The sequence below is a fragment of the Zalophus californianus genome, chromosome 12 (genome assembly GCF_009762305.2).
Source record: "Zalophus californianus isolate mZalCal1 chromosome 12, mZalCal1.pri.v2, whole genome shotgun sequence".
NCBI lineage: Eukaryota > Metazoa > Chordata > Mammalia > Carnivora > Otariidae > Zalophus > Zalophus californianus.
The window spans coordinates 91,573,749-91,598,007 of record NC_045606.1 but is presented as its reverse complement, the minus strand read 5'-3'; the positions used below and the strand labels follow the sequence as shown (position 1 = coordinate 91,598,007).

The window sequence follows — 24,259 nt, the reverse complement described above, 5'->3', positions numbered from 1 at the left end:
CATTTCTTTTTCTTTTTTTTTTTTAAGATTTTATTTATTTATTTAAGAGGGAGAGAATGAGAGAGAGCACAAGAGGGAAGAGGGTCTGAGGGAGAAGTAGACTCCCCACTGAGCAGGGAGCCCAATGTGGGACTTGATCCCAGGACTCCAGGATCATTCCCTGAGCCAAAGGCAGTCGCTTAACCAACTGAGCCACCCAGGCGCCCTTCTTTTTGTTATTTTTTTTCTGTTTTTTTTCTCTTTTTGTTTTTTAAAGATTTTATTTATTCATTTATTTATTAAAGTACGTGCCACACCTAGCATGGAGCCCAACATGGGGCGTGAACTCACGAGATGATGAGATGATGACCTGAGCTGAGATCATGAGTCAGCCACCTAACCACTGAACCACCCAGGTGCCTCTAAAGATTTTATTTATTTATTTATTTATTTATTTATTTATTTATTTATTTAAAGATTTTGTTTATTTGACAGAGAGAGACACAGCGAGAGAGGGAACACCAGCAGGGAGAGTGGGAGGGGGAGAAGCAGGCTTCCCGCGGACCGGGGAGCCCGATGTGGGGCTCGATCCCAGGACCCTGGGATCATGACCTGAGCGGAAGGCAGACGCTTAACGACTGAGCCACCCAGGTGCCCTAAAGATTTTATTTTTAAGTAATCTCTACATCCAACGTGGGGCTTGAACTCACAACCCTGAGATCGAGAGTCCCATGCTCTTCCAACTGAGCCAGCCAGGAGCCCCAGGGATGACATTTCTGATAGTTCTATGTGAATCCTCTTACCAATGGCCATTTAATCTCTAGGACACCTCTCCCTAATAATTAATCAGTGTAGCACGTGAGACTGATCTTCAGTTTCCCTTTAGATCTCACTCAGACTCACCTTGTAGCAGTCATTAGCAATGAGCTGTAAGAGGCTAAAGGACTCGCCAGAGGTTTCCATCTTGAGATAAAGTTCCCAGGCTAGTCTTGGTTTCTTGTTCATGATATCTACAAAAAGAAGCAAAGATTTTTGCCTCTTAAATGTATAGGAAATATAATTCTGCATCTTGTTATTCTTTGGATTTGGTTCTATGTTCCAAACAGACAAAGAAATGGTAAACAGCTCTTACGTAGAAAGCTTACAAAGTTAGCATTAAGCTGGTTCTCCATCAGAACTCTACCATATGTAAAATACTTAAGTTAGGATTCACATAATTGTGTGTTTTTAGATTGGGTTGATTTCCAGTAGTTCCCACTTTTCTCATCTGCTTAAAAGTCATGTATCATTCATTCAATCCTACTTACATAGTTTCAGACTCACTTAGAACATCTGATTGCTGAAATTTTCCCATGACTTTAAAAACTCTGTGAACATTTTAAATCCAGGGGAAAAAAAGAAGCAAGAAAAGATAATGAAGGGGGAGAGACAGAGAGAGGTTGTAGGCTATATAATATACAAAAATATTATGTTTTTGACATTTTATCACTTTTCAGGCCTGCTTAATTATTATTTACTCATTCTATGAAACAAAATTAGAAATGTTCACTGTAATTTCCATCCAGGAGATTATGCAACAGAGAAGAAAAAGAGGATTCCTCTGTAACATTTAAAAGAAGACTCACAGCACCGAGCTAACCAACTGAGGTAAATGTAATCATTTTTCATCTTCTCACTTTGGATTAAAAGGAAAACCTGTAAGAAGAGGAAAGAAAGGGAATAAACATGAAGATATTTTTGCGGTAAAAATACCATATCAGCTTGCCTTATTTGATACTTAGTGTAGCCTTACAGATGGTCAAATTCTCTACAGGTTACTAAGAAAAGGACAAAACAATGGTGATGTTGACACACTTCTCTCAGTTATTGATATCACAAGCTGACTGAAGAAATTTGGTAAGGATATAGAAGATTTGGACAGAATAATTAACAACTGCGTAACACCTATTTTGTTCAAGGACACGTGACCATGTTACTGGGCAGTAAAGCAAGCCTCAACAAATTTTGAAGGACTGGTGTATTTTTTTTTTCTAAAGATTTTATTTATTTATTTGACAGAGAGAGACACAGCGAGAGAGGGAACACAAGCAGGGGGAGTGGGAGAGGGAGAAGCAGGCTTCCCTCTGAGCAGGGAGCCCGATGCGGGGCTCGATCCCAGGACCCTGGGATCATGACCTGAGCCGAAGGCAGACGCTTAATGACTGAGCCACCCAGGTGCCCCAGGACTGGTGTAATACAGAGCACACTGGCTGACCACAATACGATTAAGTTAGAAATCAAAATGAAATAGCCTGGGCAAGATAATACACATACTTGAAAATTATGATACACGTTTTAAAATAACTCACAAAGAAGACATAATGGAAGGTAGACAATAATTAGAATTTGAATAATAACAAGTGGAACAATTTGCTAAATGATAACCAACTGAATTGAATAATTCAGCTGAATTGCTTTGAATGATTCAGGCAAATTAGTCTATGGAATTAGAAGTCAAAATAGTGGTTAGCCTTGGGAGAAAGGGACTGACTCAAACAAGGAGATGAGGAGGTTTGTATGGGGTTAAGACAATACTGTTTCATGATCTGAGGACTGTTTATTTGCGTACATTCACTTCAAAAATTCATCAAGCTCTATACTTTAATTTGGATACTTTTCTCAACATATGTTATGCTTTTATAAAATATAGCAGAAAAAGGAAAACAGTAATATGGTTATAAAATCTATATGTCTATTTACATTGTACTTTTTAATATAACCTAAGAACAAAGGAAATTTTTATAATCCTTTGCCCTGAACTTTTTATTTCAGTGAGAAAAAGATAACAATGTTTTTATTTTTATTATTTTTTTTCAAGTTTTGATTTAAATTCCAGTTAGCTAACGTACAGTGTAATATTACTTTCAGGTGTAGAATTTAGTGATTCAACACTTAACAGACAACACCCAGTGCTCAGCACAAGTGCACTCCATAATTCCCATCACCCGTTTAGCCCATCCCTCAACCCTGCCCTCCAGCAACCCCCAGTTTGTTCTTTATAGTTAAGAGTCTGTTTATGGTTTGCCTCTCTTTTTTTTCTTTCCCCTATGTTCATCTATTTTTTTCACTCTGGAAAAGAGTATGGAGATTCCTCAAAAAGTTAAAGATAACGATGTTTTTGAACAGAATCATTTGAATGCATCAAAAGCATATACCCACCTCTTCACCCTCACTGGTATTGCCTGTTGCAGCTTTGGCTTGGGCATAATTAAAGTTAAAGATGTCATCATTGTAGAAGTAACTCTGAAACACATCCCAGGAATAGGTCACATTGAGTATTAACACACCAATAATAACATAACAATTATACTAGATAAACTCAAAAATAGTTTTAAGGAATTAGCTGACACCATCAATGTCACTATAGTAAAAGGGCCATCTCTAAAAGCATCTTTTTTTTTAAAGATTTTATTTATTTATCAGAGGGAGAGAGAGAGAGAGAGAGAGAGAGCAAAAAGCAGGGGGAGCAGCAGGCAGAGGGAGAAGCAGGCTCCCTGCGGAGTGAGGATCCCAATGTGGGACAAGATTCCAGGACCCTGGGATCATGACCTGAGCCAAAGGCAGGCACTTAACCAACTGAGTCACCCAGGTGTCCCTCTAAAAGTACTTACTTCTGACACATTATATATAGTATTTTGTAGACAAACTCATCTAGAAAATTCTATACTGACCTTAAATGAGTTGAGGTATATCAAGACATCATCAAATTGCTTAAGCAGAAAGAAACAGGAAGCCATACACTGCCTCCCAGGTATTGTATCTGAAATGGAATGGGAAAAGAAACCAGGTATGTTCATGAAACTGAAAGTTCTCTTTAGCTGAAATTTAAGTTACTTTATAATTTAGAGATAGGAATGCATTCCAAGACATCTTTCCAGATTCTGAAATTATAGATTCTATTCAGTGGACAAAACCTCAGCATAATGGAGGTCACAGTACTTGAGAGTGACCAATAATCGCTCTTGGGGCTAACTCACAGACTCCAGAATGCACACACACCCTGCAGGCTACAGTATTCCTCAGATGTTTTTCCAGGGCTTTGAGTCTCTCACCCACTCTGACACGTGCACATTCAACTAACATGGCTTAGTCTCCATCATCACTCATCTAAGACAACCCAGCACTTCCAATCTCAAATGGAGAAATCATTTGCCATGGAACCATCTGGTCCTGATCCTGACCAACTTTCTGTCTGTTTTCAGATTCCTGTTTGAGATAGTAGAGAATTAGTTTAACCCCCACCCTTGCCACTGGATCTCCTATTCATTCTTGCTCTGTTCAATTTTTCCCCCATAGCACTTACTACAGTCAGATATACTATAATCTCTTTCTTTATTGGGTTTATTGTCTGTCCCACTAGACTATATGCTCTACAAGGATGGAGGACTTGTTTGTTTTGTTTACTACTATATCCCCAACACTTCAATAAATTTTTGTTGTATGAATGAATCAAATGAAGAAAGGAAATATTATTCAATAAATGGTTTCAGTGAAACATCTGAAAGAAAATGAATATTCAGGGATGATAAAAATATTTAACAACTAGTTCACCCCAAATACTGTTCGTCAAAATAGATGCTGGCCTTAGACAACTGGTACAAATAGCCATATCTGTTCATACTGGCTAACTATCAGCCCTTTTAATAGCCCTTTCTGAAATCTTACACTCAATCTTGACTGATGAAGTCAATACTTTAATAATAAAAATGAAGCAACAAAAGTACTGGTGGGAAATACAAGTGAATATTATACTGTGGGGGCACGAAAGCACTTTCTAAGCTAGATATCCATGTAAGATATCATTATAAAAAGATAAGCTTCGATAAGGTTTAAATATTTTTACATGTGAAAAAAATACCATAGGGAAAATTAAAAAGCAAATGACCCACCGAAAAAATATCTACATGATGAAAGTCAAATATATAAAGAGCTCTTGAAAAATCAATAAAACACAAAAAGATGGAAAAACATTCCATGCTCATGGATCGGAAGAATAAACATTGCTAAAATGTCTATGCTACCCGGAGCAATCTATACCTTCAACGCCATCCCAATCAAAATTCCAATGACATTTTTCAAAGTGCTGGAACAAACAATCCTAAAATTTGTATGGAATCAGAAAAGACCCCGAATCGCCAAGGAAATGTTGAAAAAGAAAAACAAAGCTGGGGGCATCACGTTGCCCGATTTCAAGCTATATTACAAAGCCGTGATCACCAAGACAGCATGGTACTAGCACAAAAACAGACATATAGACCAATGGAACAGAATAGAGAGCCCAGGTATGGACCCTCAACTCTATGGTCAAATAATCTTCGACAAAGCAGGAAAAAAAATGCAATGGAAAAAAGACAGTCTCTTCAATAAATGGTGCTGGGAAAATTGGACAGCCACATGCAGAAGAATGAAACTTGACCATTCTCTAACACCATACACAAAGATAAACTCAAAATGGATGAAAGACCTCAATGTGAGACAGGAATTCATCAAAATCCTAGAGAAGAACATAGGCAGTGACCTCTTTGACATTGGCCACAGCGACTTCTTTCAAAATACATCTCCAAAGGCTAGTGAAACAAAAGCAAAAATGAACTTTTGGGACTTCATCAAGATAAAAAGCTTTTGCACAGCAAAGGAAACAGTCAACAAAACAAAGAGGCAACCCACAGAATGGGAGAAGATATTTGCAAATGACACTACAGATAACGGGCTGGTATCCAAGATTTATAAAGAACTTCTCAAACTTAACACCCAGAAAACAAATAATCAAGTCAAAAAATGGGCAGAAGACATGAACAGACACTTCTCTGAAGAAGACATACAAATGGCTAACAGACACATGAAAAAATGTTCATCATCATTAGCCACCAGGGAAATTCAAATCAAAACCACATTGAGATACCACCTTACACCAGTTAGAATGGCAAAAATTGACAGGGAAAGAAACAACAAATGTTGGAGAGGTTGTGGAGAAAGGGGAACCCTCTTACACTGTTGGTGGGAATGCAAGTTGGTACAGCCACTTTGGAAAACAGTGTGGAGGTGCCTCAAAAAACTAAAAATAGAGCTACCCTATGACCCAGCAATTGTACTCCTGGGTATTTACCCCAGAGACACAGATGTAGTGAAAAGAAGGGCCATATGCACCCCAATGTTCATAGCTGCAATGTCCACAATAGCCAAACTGTGGGAAGAGTCGAAATGCCCTTCAACAGATGAATGGATAAAGAAGATGTGGTCCATATATACAATGGAATATTACTCAGCCATCAGAAAGGATGAATACCTAACTTTTACATCAACATGGATGGAACTGGAGGAGATAATGCTAAGTGAAATAAGTCAAGCAGAGAAAGTCAATTATCATATGGTTTCACTTATTTGTTCCACAAATAAGGAACAGCATGGAGGACATTAGGGGAAGGAAGGGAAAAATGAAGGGGGGGAATCAGAGGGGGAGATGAACCATGAGAGACTATGGACTCTGAGAAACAAACTGAGGGTTCTAGAGGGGAGGGGGTGGGGGCATGGGTTAGCCTGGTGATGGGTATTAAGGAGGGCACGCACTGCATGGAGCACTGGGTGTTATATGAAAACAATGAATCATGGAACACTTCATGTATGGTGACTAACATAATAAAATAAAATTAAAAAAAAAGAAAAATCAATAAAAGTTAATTTTTCAGATCAAAAACAGAATCAAATTTTAAAAACTCTCATGAACTAAAGATTACATTCATTCTCTTGTATTTAAATAATCTCTCATCCCACTTCAGCTGAGATGTTGAGAAGACCTAACCCAATATTCTCTCCTGTGTCTCTCCCATAGGACTGCCTACTTGATACTTTGATACTTTTCTTTCAAGTCTGACACATGTAACCCTGGACAGAGACTCAAACTTCACCAGTCAATATATGACCAACTCCAATTATGAATCATGTGAATGAGTACTGATTTCAGACATACCACACTCACTCGCTGACCCTCCCACCAGCTGGAAGAACTGCTGGGCAATTTTCATATGGTCCCTCTGAAAAACAAAGCAGAGCTGAGATAGCTGACAGAAGCTGAAAATATTTTATTTGTATTACACTTTATGGTTTTAAAATATGTGCCAGGATTTAACATACACCCTTGTTTTACATCCTCTCCCAAACAAACTAATTTTTATTAGCATAAGTACTAGAGAATCATAACCTGAAACTAAATTAAAACCTACCCTGGGTCGGATAAGAAAAGGAGAAAAAAAATCCAATCCCCAAACTCTATCCTAAAAGTAACATCATTAAATGAACTCATTCATTTAGTCATTCATTCACACATTCAACAGATACTGCTCTTTTATCATATATTAGACCTTGTGGTAGGAGCCACAGTTATAACAAGGAGTATTAATTCAATATACTCATTCACTTATTCAATAACTATTTACTCCCTATCTGCTATATGAGGCACTGTAGAGTGAGCTAGAGATAAAAATATTTATTTATATCTACTTTGTTCCCAAAAGAACTTAATGTGGCATATTCAGATGAATAAGAACTTAATTTTAAACAATGTTTTGGTGTTTATAAAAGTCTTTGCCAAAGAAACAACTATCCCCATTTTACAGATGCCAAAATTATAGCTCAGGGGTGTGCAAGGTTAACCAAACTCACTGAAAATAAGAATGAAGCTGTGCAATGATTTGCAGTTATTATTAGATATAAACACTGCTTAAAAAATTGGGCTTTTAAAAGAGGAAACAGCAATTCTTAGAGTTAAAGCTTTTTTTTTTTTTTTTGTCTTTAAAATCACAGAATTCTTTTTATAATGGAATCTGGGTTGGGAGATATGGAGACAGGAAAGGAACTGTACATAAGCCTATTTGTGAGCTTACTGCTGGTTGGACTTTAACATTCATTTTGATCTTTTCCATGCACTATAACTGCAACTATAGATTACCAGTGATTTCATACTCACCGAACCCATTTCCTGGCCAAGGGCCGCATTGACTACTCCTTTGAGGATATACTCCTGGCAACATGGAATAACACTAATTAATTTCCAAAGAATGCATAGCTATGAAAATTAATTTCGACTTAATGCTATATATATATATATATATATATATATATATATATATATACATACATATAAGTTATCAAAAGTTACCCAGAGTCACTTTTCTCTGTTCCATCCCTGGCTTGAATGAAAGAATTAGGAGACTTTAATTTGGTTTTCAGGAAAGTGTCCACATAATAGAATTCACCATATTTGTAAATTTACAATCTTAAGCAGAAAAAACTCAGTGGAAACCTTGAGAAGTTTTATTTCAACTCAATGGAAAAAATTAACAATAAAACATTTATGTAACAATTTTTATCACTTTATTAGCCACTTGCCACTGCCATTCTTTGTGACTACATCATATATATTATCTTCCCTTTCTAATCATATAATAACTTTTATTTGCTAAAAATCCTTTTCCTAAAAAAAAAAAGTATCTTCTGATCTCCATTTGTAAGGTATTATCTCTTTTGGAACCCTGGAGCCTCACCTTTATCGCTGTCAGACTTGGGTCTATTCTTTGATAGATACCTTCCTTAGCAGCTTTATAAATTTTTTATGTAGGTACTATTTTTATTTAAGAGGGTTCATAAAAAGAGCAGTATAAAAGATGCTGAAACTTTTAATACCCTGGAGAAATGTATCTGTTTAGATTTCATGGGGTCTAGAAACATTTCAGTCTTTCATTCAGTAAGTGCAATGTCTGTTACATGCTTAGTGAACATAGTATTGGAAATACAAACAGACACAGGCTCTGACTGCCAAGAGCTAATAACAATCTAGTAGGGGAGAAAGACAAGTTACAATTATACTAATGAGATAAGTTTCTATATCTTGTTAGTTCCATCAGAATTCTAGATTTTAGTTTTTTCAAAACTCAACCATTTGGAGGAAATGACCACATATAAGGGAGTTTAAAAACATTAAAAAATCCATAATGTTTGGGGCGCCTGGGTGGCTCAGTCATTAAGCGTCTGCCTTCGGCTCAGGTCATGATCCCAGGGTCCTGGGATCAAGCCCTGCATCGGGCTCCCCCGCATCCATCCCTGCTCTATGGGAAGCCTGCTTCTCCCTCTCCCATTCCCCCGCTTGTGTTCCCTCTCTTGCTGTGTCTCTCTCTGTCAAATAAATAAAATAAAATAAAATAAATCCAGAATGTTCATTTTCATATTGAAAGTCTCACAGGACATTCCTAAATCAATATATATGGTCTTTCCCGAGATTCTACAAGCTGGAATCTTCTCTAATATGCCTTCCTGCTATCTTTCTGAAATTCTACTTTCAACAGAAGTTGGTTAGTAAAATGGTAACACATTTTCAATTACCTGAGGAGTAGTAGGTTCCAGATCCTTAATTAAGTTATAAGCTTCTTGTACATCATCTGAAATACAAGAAATAAGTAGCTATACTAGTCTGTATTCCAGCAAACCCTTCTGAAACAGTCCCGAAAAGGTAAGATCCTTCAGCATTCAAACTTTCATGGGAAGTATGATTTGTTTTATCTGTCCTCTAACTCTCTCTATCAAGTTCAATGTGGAGTAATTATCCTAAAGATAACCAAATATCTTAGGAAACCTATAAGTCATGAAGCACCTAAAAAAATGTTCAAGCTGAGAATATGGACTGAGTATTAAATAGCAATGGCATTGTAGTTATATAAGTAAAACAACCGATTTTTGAAAAAGACAATATATATTTAAGTATGTAGGAGTGAAATGACAGGAAGTCTGGGATTTGCTTTAAGACATTTCTGCAACAAAAAGGGGACAGGGAGAACGGATGAAAGAATGGCATTATTTTGAAGACTGTTGAATCTGGAATGAATATTTGGGGTGTGCATTTTGGGTGTTTAAACTATTTCGCTTAGTTTGAAAAATTTTATAATAAACAATTTCTAAAACATATAAGATATTTAATTCATATCCAAACGCCTATTTCTTTGTGCTTACGTATCAAATAGAACTGTTTGCAAGTTTATGTTCTTATTTTAATAAACACTTATATTTTCCTCAGTGAGGAATATGTTGTCTGGTTGGTTTCTACCATGCACCTAAAAAGGCCCACACTGTTAGTCCAGGGTCCATGACAGAGTGCCACCACCAATACATGGTGGCTACTATCCTGTACTCAAAACTGTTAGATCAAAGACTGCTTAGGCATGTGTCTAACAATTTTAACCTTACTTAAGTAGGGGCAGTAAGTATCACATCATCTTTGAATCATAATATTTCTCATGAGAAGCTGGAAGCACAAAGAAACAGAAAGGCAGACAATTAGAGCAAATATGATAAAAAAAAGAAACTCAAGACAATGTGGATGTGCCTTATACATAGAAAAAGAACCACAAGGAAGGGGAAGTAAAAACAGTGGAAAAACTGAAATAGAATGGGTAGAGAACAAAAGACAGAAAAAGAAGAGGAAGAAGGAAAAACAGAATGAGAGAGAAAGTTGGAAGCAACATAAGAAGAAAGGATAAAGAGAAAAGGTACAACAAATAAGCACCAATAAACTTGTTCTCTCCTATGAACCTGTTGCAAATATATTTTTGGAAATATTACGGATTTTAAGAGCAAGTAGTTCAGTTAGAGATTAAATGTTCTAAAATATCTCATTTAAGCAAAACCAAGACAAATTTTTCTTACCTTGACGAAGGTAGTAAATCACTAAGTTTAACCGAGCTTCAGGAATGACATCAACCAGGGGAGGCAACACCTGCAAAGCCCCTTCACCTCCTCGGAAAACAACCTAAAGATAAAGTCTGTTATTATGGCAATAAGTATGAATATATTTATTGGTGGAAATGTTTAATTAAGGAGTTGCCACTTATAACTGGGTACTCAGTTATTCCTTGAATATATTTTTGAAGCTCTCAGTATACACACCACCTTGACCCCATTGAAAGCAAGCTATTATCTAAATTACAATAAATGTAAGGAACAGAACAAAGGCATAAGCCTATTGTATACATTTCCTTTTCTCTTCATAAGAACTGCAGAAAACTCTTTTTTTTTTTTAAAGATTTTATTTATTTATTTGACAGAGAGAGAGAGAGAGAGAGATAGCGAGAGCAGGAACATAGGCAGGGGGAGTGGGAGAGGGAGAAGCAGGCCTCCAGCGGAGCAGGGACCCCGATGCGGGACTCGATCCCAGGACCCTGGGATCATGACCCGGGCCGAAGGCAGATGCCTAATGACTGAACCACCCAGATGCCCCAAGAACAGCAGAAAACTCTTAAAGTACCCCAAAATTAATAAAACATTTTTCTAGACAGATATTCTGTATCAAAAGCTCCACGAAGGGGGAGCCTGGGTGGCTCAGTCAGTTAAGCATCCAATTCTTTTTTTTTTTAACGGTTTTATTTATTTATGAGAGAGAGAGAGAGCACACCACAAGCAGTGTTAAGGGCAGAGGAAGAAGAAGAGGGAGAAGCAGACTCCCTGCTAAGCAGGGAGCCTGATCCAAGGACCCTGAGATCATGACCTGAGCTGAAGGCAGAGGCTTAACCAACTGAGCCACCCAGGCGCCCCAAGCATCTAACTCTTGGGATTTTGGCTCAGGTCATGATCTCAGGGTTGTAGGATCGAGCCCCACGTCGGGCTCTGCTGGGCATGGAGTCTGTTTGGGATTCTCTCTCCCTCTCCCTCTGGCCCTCCCCACTTGCTCTCTCTTTCTACAAACAAACAAACAAGCTCCATGAAGGAATTTATATAACCTTTCTGAGCCTATTTCCTCATCTCTAAATGGCATTAATAACGTCTACCTTTCAGGATTATTATGAGGATTGAATGAGTTAAAATGGGCTAAATGTGTGGTACATAGTAGGTAACATTTAATTAACTCCGTAAATACTCACAAGCACCTACCATATGCCTGGAATTGTAGTAAGCACTGGGGTTACAGCAGCAACGAATTACTCCCGTCACTACATAGGCTACCCTCAACTGGGGAGAGAGCCTCAAACAGCAAACACATTAAGTATTATGTCATATGACAGTAAATGCTATAGAGAAGAGCTAAAACAAAATACCATTCAGGAAAGCAGTTTTGTGCACTGTTGTGTACCCAGAGCCTAGCACAGTGTCCGGCACATAGGAAGTTGTTTCACAAATTAATACACAGAAATCAAGGCCATCAGACATGAACTACCTAATCTCTCCTTTCTAACTCAAAAATATCCACTGGGTCATCTTTCTTGATTCTTCCTCGTCTGAGATATTCCCTTCTTTTGCTAAGATTAATTCTTCTACTTGTCTTCTTGATCTCATGACTTTAAGAAAAATTAATTCCAGTATAATTAACATACAGTGTTGTATTAGTTATATTAGTTTCAGGTGTATAATATACATTACTCAGTGTTCATTGTGATAAGTGTAATCTTAATCCCCATCACCTATTTCACCCGTCCTCCCACCCACCTCCCCTTTGCCAACCACCAGTTTGTCCTCTATAGTTAAGAGTCTGTTTTTTGGTTTGTCTTTTTCTTTCTTTATTTTGTTTCTTAAATTCCACGAGTGAAATCATTTGGTATTTGTCTAACTGACTTATTTCACTTGGCATTATGCTCTCTAGATCCATCCATGCTTCCCAAATGGCAAGATTTCATTCATTTCTATGGGTGAAAAATATTCCACGGTATCCACTGGAATCCGTTGTATCCATTCTTCTTTATCCATTCATCTATCGATGGACACTGGGTCGCTTCCATATTTGGCTATTGTAAATAGTGCTGCAAAAAACATAGGGGTGCATGTATTTTTTTGCATTAGTGTTTTCATGTTCTTTGGGTTCCACCCAGTAGTGGAATTACTGCATCACATGGTAATTCTGTTTTCAACTTTTTGAGGAACCTCCTTACTGTTTTCCAGAGTGGCTGCACCAGTTTGCTTTCCCACCAACAGTGCACAAAGGTTCCTTTTTCTCCACACCCTTGCCAACACTTGTTGTTTCTTGTGTTTTTGAGTCTAGCCATTCTGACAGGTGTGAGGTGATATCTCACTGCGGTTTTGATTTGCATTTCCCTGATGATGAGTGATGTTGAGCATCTTTTCATGTGTCTGTTGGCCATCTGTATGTCTGTCTTCTTTGGAGAATGACTGTTCATGTCTTCTGCCCATTTTTTAATTAGATTATTTGGGGTTTTTTGGTGTTGAGTTGTAGAAGTTCTTTCTTTTTTTTTTTTTTTAAGTACACTCCATGCCCAGTGTGGAACCCAAGGCAGAATTGAACTCACAACTCTGAGATCCAGAGGTAAACTGAGATCAAGAGCCAGACACTTAACCAGCTGAGTCACCCAGGTGCCTCAAGTTGTTTAAGTTCTTTATATATTTTGGATACTGTCTTTTGGATATGTCATTTGCAAATATCTCCCACTCAATAGGTTGTCTTCCTGTTTTGTTATTTCCTTGGCTGTGCAGAAGCTTTTAATTTTGATGTAGTTCCAATAGTTTATTTTTGCTTTTGTTGTGCTTGCCTCAGGGGACATATCTAGAAAAATGTTTTATGGCCGATGTCAGAGAGATTACTGCCTGTGCTCTCTTCTAGGATGTTTATGGTTTCAGATCTCACATTTAGGTTCTTAATCCATTCGGAGTTTATTTTTGTGTATGTTGTAAGAAAGTGGTCCAGTTTCATTCTTTGGATGTAGCTGTCCAGTTTGCCCAACATAATTTGTTGAAGAGATATTTCCCATTGCATATTCTTGCCTCCTTTGTCGAAGAGTCATTGACCATATAATTGTGTGTTTATTTCTGGGTTCTCTATTCTGTTCTGTTGATTTCTGTGTCTGTTTTTATGCCAGTACCACAGTATTTTGATTACTACAGCTTTGTAGTATATCTTGAAATCTGAGATTGTGGTATCTCCAGTTTTGTTCTTCCTTTTCAAGATTGTTTTGGCTATTTGGGGTCTCTCATAGCTCCATACAAATTTAGGAATGTTTGTTCTAGTTCTGTGAAAAATGCTGTTGGTATTTTGATAGGGATTGCATTAAATCTGTAGATTGCTTGGGGTAGCATGGACATTTTGACAATATTTGTTCTCCCAATCCAATGGATTCTCGTAACTTTCAGCTCGATCTGGATCTTGTTTCTCTACCAGTTATTCTATCTTCATTTGTCCTGGTCCTACTTCCCAACTTTAAACATACACACAAACAAAAATCTTTCTCTTGGTGCCATTGTTCCCTCCGGATAGTGCCCTATTCTTCTCCTTCCTTGCAATGCCACACTTCAAAACTGTGTGGCTTATTGCTTCAACCTTATTATTCTCTCACTCCCTAATTCCTACTCCCAGCACACTAGTGAACTTACTCTCACAAGTCAGGAATTAACCCCTTGAACCAATTCAATGGATTCTTCTGTCCTCTTGCTCAATGCTGTGTCTGTAGTTTGGACACTGGTGGCTGTAGCATGACCACAAAAGCATGATTTACTAAACACTATATGTTAGATACTGTGTAAAGTATCTTACATACATTACCTCATTTAATCCTCACAAGAAAATAAGGTAGGTACTGTAATTTCCCTTATGGCACATATGAGAACACTGAGTCTCAACGATGCTAAGGGACTCACCCAAAGGTCCAAAGCTAGTACATGGTGTAGCTTGATTTTGACCTCAAGTCTGACTGCAAAAGCCAGTGCTCAGAACAACCATTTATATCGCTTAGTATGTTTAGACTTTGTTTTAAACTATAAAAGTGGTATGTGTTCATAGGGAAAAAAACTTATATATAGTATTACCAAAGGACAAAGGACAATTTCCATGCTCTCCCTTCTCTCTTTAATCCCACTCTCCAAGGGTAATCTCTATTTACTAGCTGATATACCCCCTCTAGTCATATATACATATCATGGTTCTTTACTCTGGCTCTACATCATATCCACCTGGGAAACTATTAAGAAAAAAAATCCTGATAGCTGAGCCCTAGCCCAACCATTAAATAAGAATCTCTGGGGGGTGGAGCCCATGCATCATTATTTTTAAAAACCTCCCAGGTGATTAAAATGTGCAGTTGTAAATGGCACTGCAATATCTAGGTGATATTTCCCATCCCCCCTTTCTTGTTTTATCTGCTTATTCTCCTTCCTTCAGCTCCTTAAACGCTCTCGTGGGACCGTATTTTTCTCTGTTTTTAATCCTTTCTTCCATGTTTAGTTGTCAGGACTGTAGCTATCATTTCTCTTATGAAACTCCTAAATCTACTCTCCAGTCTTGATCTCTCTCCAAGCTTGATTTTCAGACTACTATCTCTAACACATCATTCTCCACAAAAATTTAAGTTGATAAACTAGATGAGAAGTGAAAAGAGGCAGAAGCTCATAATAGAAACTATCCAGAGAAAATTATATCTGTGATGGAGGCCTGAATTAGAGAAGGAATGGAGTAAATATAAGACTTTGCCAAGAAAGAATCAGTAGGATTAAGTGACCAAGCAGATATCAGAGGTAAAGGGGAGGAGAGAGTCTACAGCAGAATTGGTGCTAAAAAAAGGAATAGAGAAATCAGAAGGAAAAGGTGTAGGTATTATTAATGCCATTTTCAGGTGAGGGATCTGAAACTCAGCAATATTACATAATTTTCCCAGTGTCCCCAGGTGTCTGAGTTGAAAGCAGCTGCGCTGTGTCCACAATACTGCATGATCAATTAAACTTTACCTGAATATGGATACTTTTTTTTTTATCAATGGCCACCAGAGTCCAGCCTTAAACCTGACCGCCTCTTTATTTTTTCCCTAAGACTTTCCTTTTCACTATGCCCCAGGACACACTTTCTGTTCTAGTAAGCTTAGCCTGCTCATAATCTTTCACATATGTCATTTTTGTTCTAACTCCATATCCTTGCCTTCAACGGACCCTCTAAATCTCAGCCATCCTTCAAAGATGAACTCCAGCTGGACTTTGACCAGAAAATCCTTCCCGTTTATTGTAACCCACAAGGAACATGTCTTTTGGTCTTTGCCAACAGAATGAACACTTGGACCTACAATGCCTTGCACTTCTTTCTAAATGTTATGTATGTATTAATGCCCTCCCAGTAGGGGTTTCCTTGAGGAAAGGACCTGATATCTGAAACTTAATTTTCTCTCCTCCATAGCAAGGAGGGGTTCACTTTGAGTAGAGAAGTATTTGTTGCAATATCTCCCTTCTAAATTATCTTTAGATAATTAGACTGCTGGGAAATACTGAAGTAGCCTAAGACTCAGTTCAGCCAAGACAGGAAACGGCTATTCACCAGATTGTGCCTGATGAGTTCTTTAGCAAATTCAAAGGAAGAAGAAGCGTTGTCCATCAAGCTTTTCAGTTCTGCCTGAAATAGAAAAAGGAAAGGCTTAGAAAAATGACAAGTGTACAGGTCTTATGCCACATAATTGCACAATGTTTTATAGTTTACAAAGAGTTTAACATGCTATTTCATTCATATTTCATTTGTTCCTCAGGACTCTAAGAGTCAGTGTGATTGTTAACTTCATTTTACAGATGAGAACATTGAGGCTTATAAACAATAAATGATTTGAACCTTGCACTAAGCAGCAAGTTTGAAACTGGGGAGCCCACGTCTGAAGACTCCTACTTAATCTTTTCTTGCAGAGTTAAAGGTGATAAAGGAGCTAAACTTTTGAAAACTGGGGTTGATTCTTCAATCTGATCATTCCACCTATATCCCGAATTCTCACAGTACCTCCTTCCTACTGCATTGGCCTTTATTTACTTAGCACAATTAAAATACCTTCTCCTATTATTTATTAGACTTATCAGATCTCTTCTGTATTCTATTACCTCCTTCACTCCCTGTAGAACAAACGGTCACTTCCAGCATCTTTACTAACACCTTAGATTCACTTATCCTTCTTCACTTTCTGTTATTCCTACCTTGCCAATCTATAATTTTGAGTAATCTTCCTCTCCTCCTTTTTCTACTTCCATCAGTTAGGTAGCTAAGCTTCTCAGGATAAAATAATTAAATTCTTGATTGTTCTCACTAACCACTACAAACTTCTTCTATTTGATCTCATATGGGATTGTGCCTCTGCCTCAGCAACCCTTTTATTAATCCCTCCTCTTGTCCACAGCAGCAATTCCAAAGTGTTTGGTAATATTAGGCTAGATCAGCAGTTTTCAAGCTTTTTGATCTCAGGATCTCTTTTATAATCTTAAAAATTATTAAGGATCCCAAAGAGCTTTTGTTTTTGTGGGTCATAGCCCACATAAATAGCCCATAGTACAATATATATTGTATTATAAATTAAAACAGAAATTTTAAAGTATTCAATTAATCAAAAATAATAATAAGCCCACTACACATTAACATAAATATTTTTCACTTAAGAAAACTGCATTTACAAAACAAAAACTTAGTGAGAAGAGTAGTATTGTTTTATATTTTTGCAAATCTCTTTAATGTCTGGCTTAAAAGAGGACAGCTAGATTGGCATGTCTGTATCTGCATTTGATCTATTTTGAAATTATGCTGTCTCTGGAAAGCCTCACGGCACACTTGAGCAAAGGAAAGCGAAAAGACAAAATCTTTTAGTATCATGAGGACAGTTCTGATTTCAGGCAAGGCCTGCCAGAACAAGGGCTGCACCAAGTGAGATGCCTAGGGCACAGAATTTAAAGCAGAACTCACTGCACATGAAAAGATGTTCAACATCATTAGTCATCAGAGAAATGCAAATCAAAACCACAGTGAGATTTCACTGCACATCCAATGGGATGGCTACAATAAAAAAGTCAGATAATAACTGCTGGCCAGGATGTAGAGAAATGGAAACTCCTATACACTGCTGGTGGGAATGTAAACTGGTGTAGCTACTTTATAAAACAGTCTGGCAGTTCCTCAATTAAATATAGAGCTCCATCTAATCTAACAATTCCACTCCTAGACATATACCCAAGAGAAATGGAAACACGTCCAACACATGTCCAAGAACATGTACACAAATGCTTATAACAGCATTCATTAGTCATAATAGGCCAAAAGTGGAAACGACCCAAATGTCCATCAGCTGATGAATGGAAAAATAAAATGTAGTCTATCGATACAGTAGAATATTTGGTCATAAAAATGAATGAAGTACTAATATAGGCTACAACATGATGAAATTTATAAACATGCTAAGTAAAAGAAGACAGTCATAAAAGTTTACATATTATATATTACTTTTTTATGAAATATCCAGAATCAGCAAATCTTGAATCAGAAAGCAGATTCACAATTGTTTGGGCTGGGGGAATGGGGGCCAGGGGTTGATGGAGTTTCTAAGGGGCATGGGGTTTCTTTTTGAGCATAATGCAAATGCTCTAAATCTGTGGTGGTGATTGCACATATCTGTGAATATAATAAAAACCAATGAATTGTACAATTTAAAAGGGTGAATTATAGGGTCTGTGAGTTATATCTCAATGAAGATGTTAAAAAAATAAAACTATAAATGGAAGATATGGATCATCTTATCCACGTTAAAGTGAAAATGACCTTTCTAAAAGCATGACACCGGGGCGCCTGGGTGGCTCAGTCGTTAGGCGTCTGCCTTCGGCTCAGGTCATGGTCCCAGGGTCCTGGGATCGAGCCCCGCATCGGGCTCCCTGCTCGGCGGGAAGCCTGCTTCTCCCTCTCCCATTCCCCCTGCTTGTGTTCCCTCTCTCGCTGTGTCTCTCTCTGTCAAATTGATAAAAAATTTTAAAAAAATGTTTTAAAAAATAAAAATAAAAGCATGACACCAATGATAGAAACCATGTAAGAAATATTCTTCATGAAACATATCCTTTTACATTCAAATTTTCTGTCCTTATATTTAAAACATATATTAGGGTTTTATCTTTTCCATCTAATTTGCCAATCTTTGTCTTTTAATTGAGAAATTAAACCTCTTAGATATATTTATAGGGGTGCCTGGCTGGCTCAGTTGACGGAGCATGCAATTCTTGGTCTTGGGGTTGTGAGTTTGAGCCCCATGCTGGGTGTAGAGATTACTTAAAAAAAATAAAATTTTTAAAAATAAATATAATATAGTATAAATATAGATAATTTGTATTTGAAAAAGGCAAAACAAGAAGGCTTTTAGAAGATAATACCAAGGGTGCCTGGTTGGCTCAGTCAGAAGAGCATGTGACTCTTGATCTCGGGGTCATGAGTTCAAGTACCACAGCCGGGGTAGAGATTACATGTTTTTAAAAAATAATTTTTTTTTAAAAAAGGAAGATAATACCAGAGAATATGATCTTGGGCCAGGAAATCATCTTCAACAAGATACAGAAAGCACCAAACATAAAGGAAAAGATAGATAGCTTTGACAATCTTTCTGCCTCCAAAATATGTGATAATTGTTAATATTTACTGAGAGTTTACTATGTATATCAAGCTAGAGACTTTACATACGTCATATCATTTAATCTTTACAGAGACCCATAATAAGTCAGTCTATTACTTTCCTTATTTTGCAGGTGATGCTTAAGGAGGTTAAGTAGTTCACTGAAAGCCACATACCTACCACCCAGAAGTGGAATTTGGGGTCTATCTTATTTCAAAGCTCCTGCTCTTAATCACTGCTCTGGAGGCCTTCCCAGTTTGGGGGAAAAAGTTCTTTTAACTAGTTATCCTATGAAACTAGCATTCCCCTTCCTTTCAGCAGCCTCTTATTGTCACTGCTTCTACTGCTCCATGACCTACTTGTCATCCCTCTGCCATAGCCTTCATGACAAATCCCAATCCAAGCAATTACTCACCCATTCCTTATCTCCTTGTCATCTACCCCAATAGTAATGACATCCTAATCAGAGTAGCACATTGTAGGAAATCCTATGAAACCCAATGGCTTCTTCGCAATCTTCATTTTTATTGACCTCTTTTGAACCTCCTCCTTCTTTATTTTTTTTAAAGATTTTATTTATTTATTTGACAAAGAGAGACACAGCGAGAGAGGGAACACAATCAGGGGGGAGTAGGAGAGGGAGAAGCAGGCTCCCCGCAGAGCAGGGAGCCCAACGCGGGGCTCGATCCCAGGACCCTGGGATCATGACCTGAGCTGAAGGCAGACGCTTAATGACTGAGCCACCCAGGCGCCCCCTCCTCCTTCTTTAAACATGAGTCTCCCTTAATTTCTTAGTCATACTAAGTGTGAAGTCTTAGTATTCTCATTCAACCAATACTTAATTGACACCAACTTTGTGTGTGCGTTGTGCCAGGTACCAGGACACACATGTCAAAAGACACAGTTTCAATCCTCAATAAGCTTGTCTAGATGAAAGATAGCTAGGCAACTATCAAATAGCATGCATGATATTTTATATCTATAGCTACATATATACCTATATGTATCTACCTATAATCACATATAAGAGAAAAGAAGAAAGTACCCCTAAATTTGCAGTTAGGTCGATGGGCTTTAGAGTCAGATAGACAGGGGTTTGAGACCTGAATTTGTCACTTGTTAGTCATAAAACTTTGGGCAAGTTATTTAAAGTACATCAGGAATTAAGTGAATCAGTACAGATTATATCATGCTTACTACAGAAGGGCAGAACGCTATTGGTGTTTGTGGAGAGAATGAACCATAGAATATTGGACGTATTATACAAATTGCCAGAGGAATGCCTGATTTTTAAGTGGTTTAATAAAATTATTGGCAAACACAAACTATATTCTACTGCTAACCCCCTCCCCGAAAAAGCTTGTCAGGGTACATTTGACATAGTCACCTCCTGCTGGAATACATTATAAAATTAATATGTAAACATCACAGACACAATTTCAAGTGAAAAAGCATGTCTTTTGGGGGATAGGAAATATAGTTTGGCGCCCTGACTCACATCATGCTAGACCTACAGAATACTGGTTAACCACGCTACCCATACCAGACTATGGAAAGAACACATGCAGACAAAATGTAAACATTTAATAGACTGGAAAATATTGGCAAATCCCCAAGATTAACTCAAGGTAGAAAGGCAAGAATATATTTCTTTTATTTGCTCTTACCAAAGGCCATAAACTCTAAAGAGATCAAATTGCGAACCAGTTTACTATTAAACTGCTGATGCTGGAAACCAGCCAATTAGGCAGACTCCGGGGACTCTGCAGTTGAAGTGAGTATACCCAAGAACATATTGTACATAACATAGAAATGGACTGCTCAAGGGCGCCTGGGTGGCTCAGTCGTTAAGCCTCTGCCTTCAGCTCAGGTCATGATCCCAGGGTCTTGGGATCGAGCCCCACATCGGGCTCCCTGCTCTGCGGGGAGTCTGCTTCTCCCTCTCCCACTGCCCCTGCTTGTGGTCCCTCTCTTGCTGTGTCTGTGTCAAATAAATAAATAAAATCTTTAAAAAAAAAAAAAAAGAAAGAAAGAAATGGACTGCTTGATTGCATACTAAGCAGTTGAAGTGGTGGGCATTCGTATTGCCAGAACAGACTACTTTTATCGACATAAGCCACAAAATGTGAATCTGGGCCTATGCGAAGGACATATGCTTTCCACTCCACCCCTCTCCCACGATTACTAAACACTGTTTCACTCAGGAGCTGAGTCTGCTGTCAGCTACGTAATAATGTCCCTTGCTATTACATTTACACAGTGAATTTTGCTTTGATAGAGTTGGTTTGCTGGTTTCAGTTCCTTTCCCTCCTCCTCCAGTGGCACAATCCCAGCTGGAACTGTTTTTTGGGCAGGGGTGGGATTTTAAAATTTTGACACATGCACAAATTTTACATTGAATTTTGATGGCTTCTGCCATCAACTAAAATAATGGCTGAGGAAGTAATTTCCATGGCCCCCCTCACACTGTTAATCTAAAAATGACCTGTATAGGGGTGGCTGGTTGGTGGAGTGTGTGACTCTTGATCTTGGGGTTGTAAGATCGAGCCCCATGTTGGGTGTAGAGATTACTTAAAAAAATGAGATCTTTAAAAAAAAAAATCACCTGTTTATTACATAAATAAATATCTGTAAATAAATATAGTATAGAACATGCCCTCTTTTTTCTCTCTCTCTCTGTATATGTGTATATATGTGTGTGTGTATAGTGTTAAATAAAAGGAGGTCCCATGGTATGGGACCATAAGACCATAGTATGGTCTACTATGTACTCTCAGTTTCCTACATAAAGAAAGCTAAAGCAGAATTTCTTCACAGGATTGTCAGGGGAACTAAATAATAGATACAAAGCATTCTGCACAGTGCCTAGAAGTTAGCTAATTTCTAAGTATTTATAAAATGTTTACCACTATTGCCTCTTGGGATAATCCTGAAAGAGACGGTGAATTGTACCAAGCAGAATAAGGCATTCCAGGAAATGAGAAAAGCTATGAGAGTAGGAGAGCATGGTGTGTGGAACAATGTCAGTGGCTAGACAGGAGAGGACAAGGCCAGAGGCAGGGAAATTATTTAAAGAACTGAAATAAAAGATGAGGAGTGCTCAGACTAGAGCAATGGTAGAGGAGAAGAAAGGATAGATCAAAGAGATATCTAGGATGCAGAACTGAAAGGAACTGGTAGATGATTAGATGGGGCGGCGAAGAAAAAGACTGATGGAAATCCTAGGCTTGTGATGTGATTTACATGCTGGTGACAATGAACCACAGAGTCACAAACCTATTTTAGAGGAAGAAGCAGAACTGTTTAGTTTTGACATATTTAAGGTAATGTAAAGCATCTAGGTAAAGATATCTACAATACATTAGACACACAGAACTCAGAAATTGACATTTTTTTAGAATATCTAATCAATATAAGTATTTATATATAGTTGGTTCTCATAGAATCACCCTGGCGATAACAAAGGGATATTAACCAGGAGTTACAAATAATAGAGTCTTATGAATAACCCAAAAAGTATAGGGTTACTCAAAGTGGAATTCAGTAAATTAAAAACACATTTCCATCACTACCTCAGCTGCTTTGCCGTTGTAAAGGCGAAAATGATTACAGGCCTTAAGATTGAGTGCGATGGTGCTATCAGGAATTTGCTGAAGGTAAACTGCCAGAACTTCTTGAGACACATCATAGTAATCCAACTTGTAGTAACATAGGGCCACATATACATTGAGGGCAAGGTATTCCCTATTAGATGAAAGAATTAAGGGTTAACAGTTTAAGTCTACTTCATAGTAAGGTTGTCAAACTACAAAGACTTTTTTAATGGCTCAAATGGACAGCCAGGCGAGGAGGACATGAATTTGCCTTTTGAAGAAAGAAGGCAAGATATCATCAGTGCAATATTTTTCTTTTGTATTGTAATATTTGGATGTTTTGATTTAAGTAGAATGAGAGATGACAACTAAAGGAGAAAGGGAAGCATTCAACTCCTACCAGTTCATGTTAAAAAGACTAAACTAATGTATGCTGTAACTGGCCTAAACTGTAAATAAGCATACATCAGACAAAGGATGGACACACAAAGCAGGCAGACTCCATGACTGAGAAGGGGAATGGGTTGGGTATAGGTAAGCAAAAGGGGAGAAGGCAGGTGGATGAGATATTTTTGGGAAGTGGGAGAGATACCCAGTGGTCAGTGATAAAGTGGGAATGTTAGTTCTTCAGAATGGTTTATTTCTAATTTTGTCAGCAAGCTCCCTACAACCTATTACAATGCTGAAATGATACATTTAGACCATGCATTTTCAACAGGGGCCATATCACCCCCAAAGGGGTAAAAACCCTTATGAAGAAGTGGAAAATTGTACTCATTTTAAGTATAAGGCACAGATAATATGTTCAGTATATAAATGGACATACAGTATATCTGTGGTTTCAAACTTTCATGAGAAGGTGATGGGGGAGGAGGGAGACCAATGAGGCTCCTTGGAAGGGTGACAGTGAAATAAACATGGAGAAATCCTGATCTGGAGAATAAGAAGTTCTTAATCTGACCACATTATTAGCTAAACAGATTTGAACACATGGTGATACTAGATCGAAAGGACACTAGGTCCTCAGCCAAAGCAGTTACAGAAAAAAGCTAACAAAATGAGACTTGGAGTAGACATGAAAGGACACAGACCTGTTATCTAGGAGTATTCGCTTATAAATATCAATAGCTTCTTGGTAGTGAGATCGCATATAGTGGATTGAGGCCAAACTGAGTTGATCTTCTGTGATATCCTGAAGATTCTGATGAAAGTTCATCAACTTCTTCTCATCATTAAACTGAAATTGTCAGAGGGAAAAAGACATGGAAAGATTCATGTTAGAGTGCA

The 24,259-nt window shown here is 37.8% G+C and overlaps 1 protein-coding gene across 4 annotated transcripts in view; it reads right to left on the bottom strand.

Annotated features, from left to right (window-relative positions):
• Positions 1-24,259, bottom strand: part of TTC26 (tetratricopeptide repeat domain 26) — a 49,707-nt gene that overhangs the window by 10,524 nt on the left and 14,924 nt on the right. For 3 of the 4 annotated variants that reach the window (XR_003516606.1, XM_027574700.1, XM_027574698.1), the window contains 11 exons: positions 24,064-24,209; positions 22,952-23,123; positions 16,301-16,375; positions 10,711-10,813; positions 9,394-9,449; positions 7,982-8,035; positions 6,986-7,049; positions 3,690-3,778; positions 3,178-3,261; positions 1,605-1,674; positions 883-989 (listed from right to left, as the gene is read on the bottom strand). Coding sequence is in view for 3 of the 4 variants with exons in the window: in XM_027574700.1 (XP_027430501.1) it covers positions 883-989; positions 1,605-1,674; positions 3,178-3,261; positions 3,690-3,778; positions 6,986-7,049; positions 7,982-8,035; positions 9,394-9,449; positions 10,711-10,813; positions 16,301-16,375; positions 22,952-23,123; positions 24,064-24,209 (1,020 nt within the window). In the remaining variant the exon portion in view is untranslated. Of the gene's footprint in view, positions 1-882; positions 990-1,604; positions 1,675-3,177; positions 3,262-3,689; positions 3,779-6,985; positions 7,050-7,981; positions 8,036-9,393; positions 9,450-10,710; positions 10,814-16,300; positions 16,376-22,951; positions 23,124-24,063; positions 24,210-24,259 lie in introns of those variants that run through there. The other variant, XM_027574701.2, reaches the window with a different exon arrangement.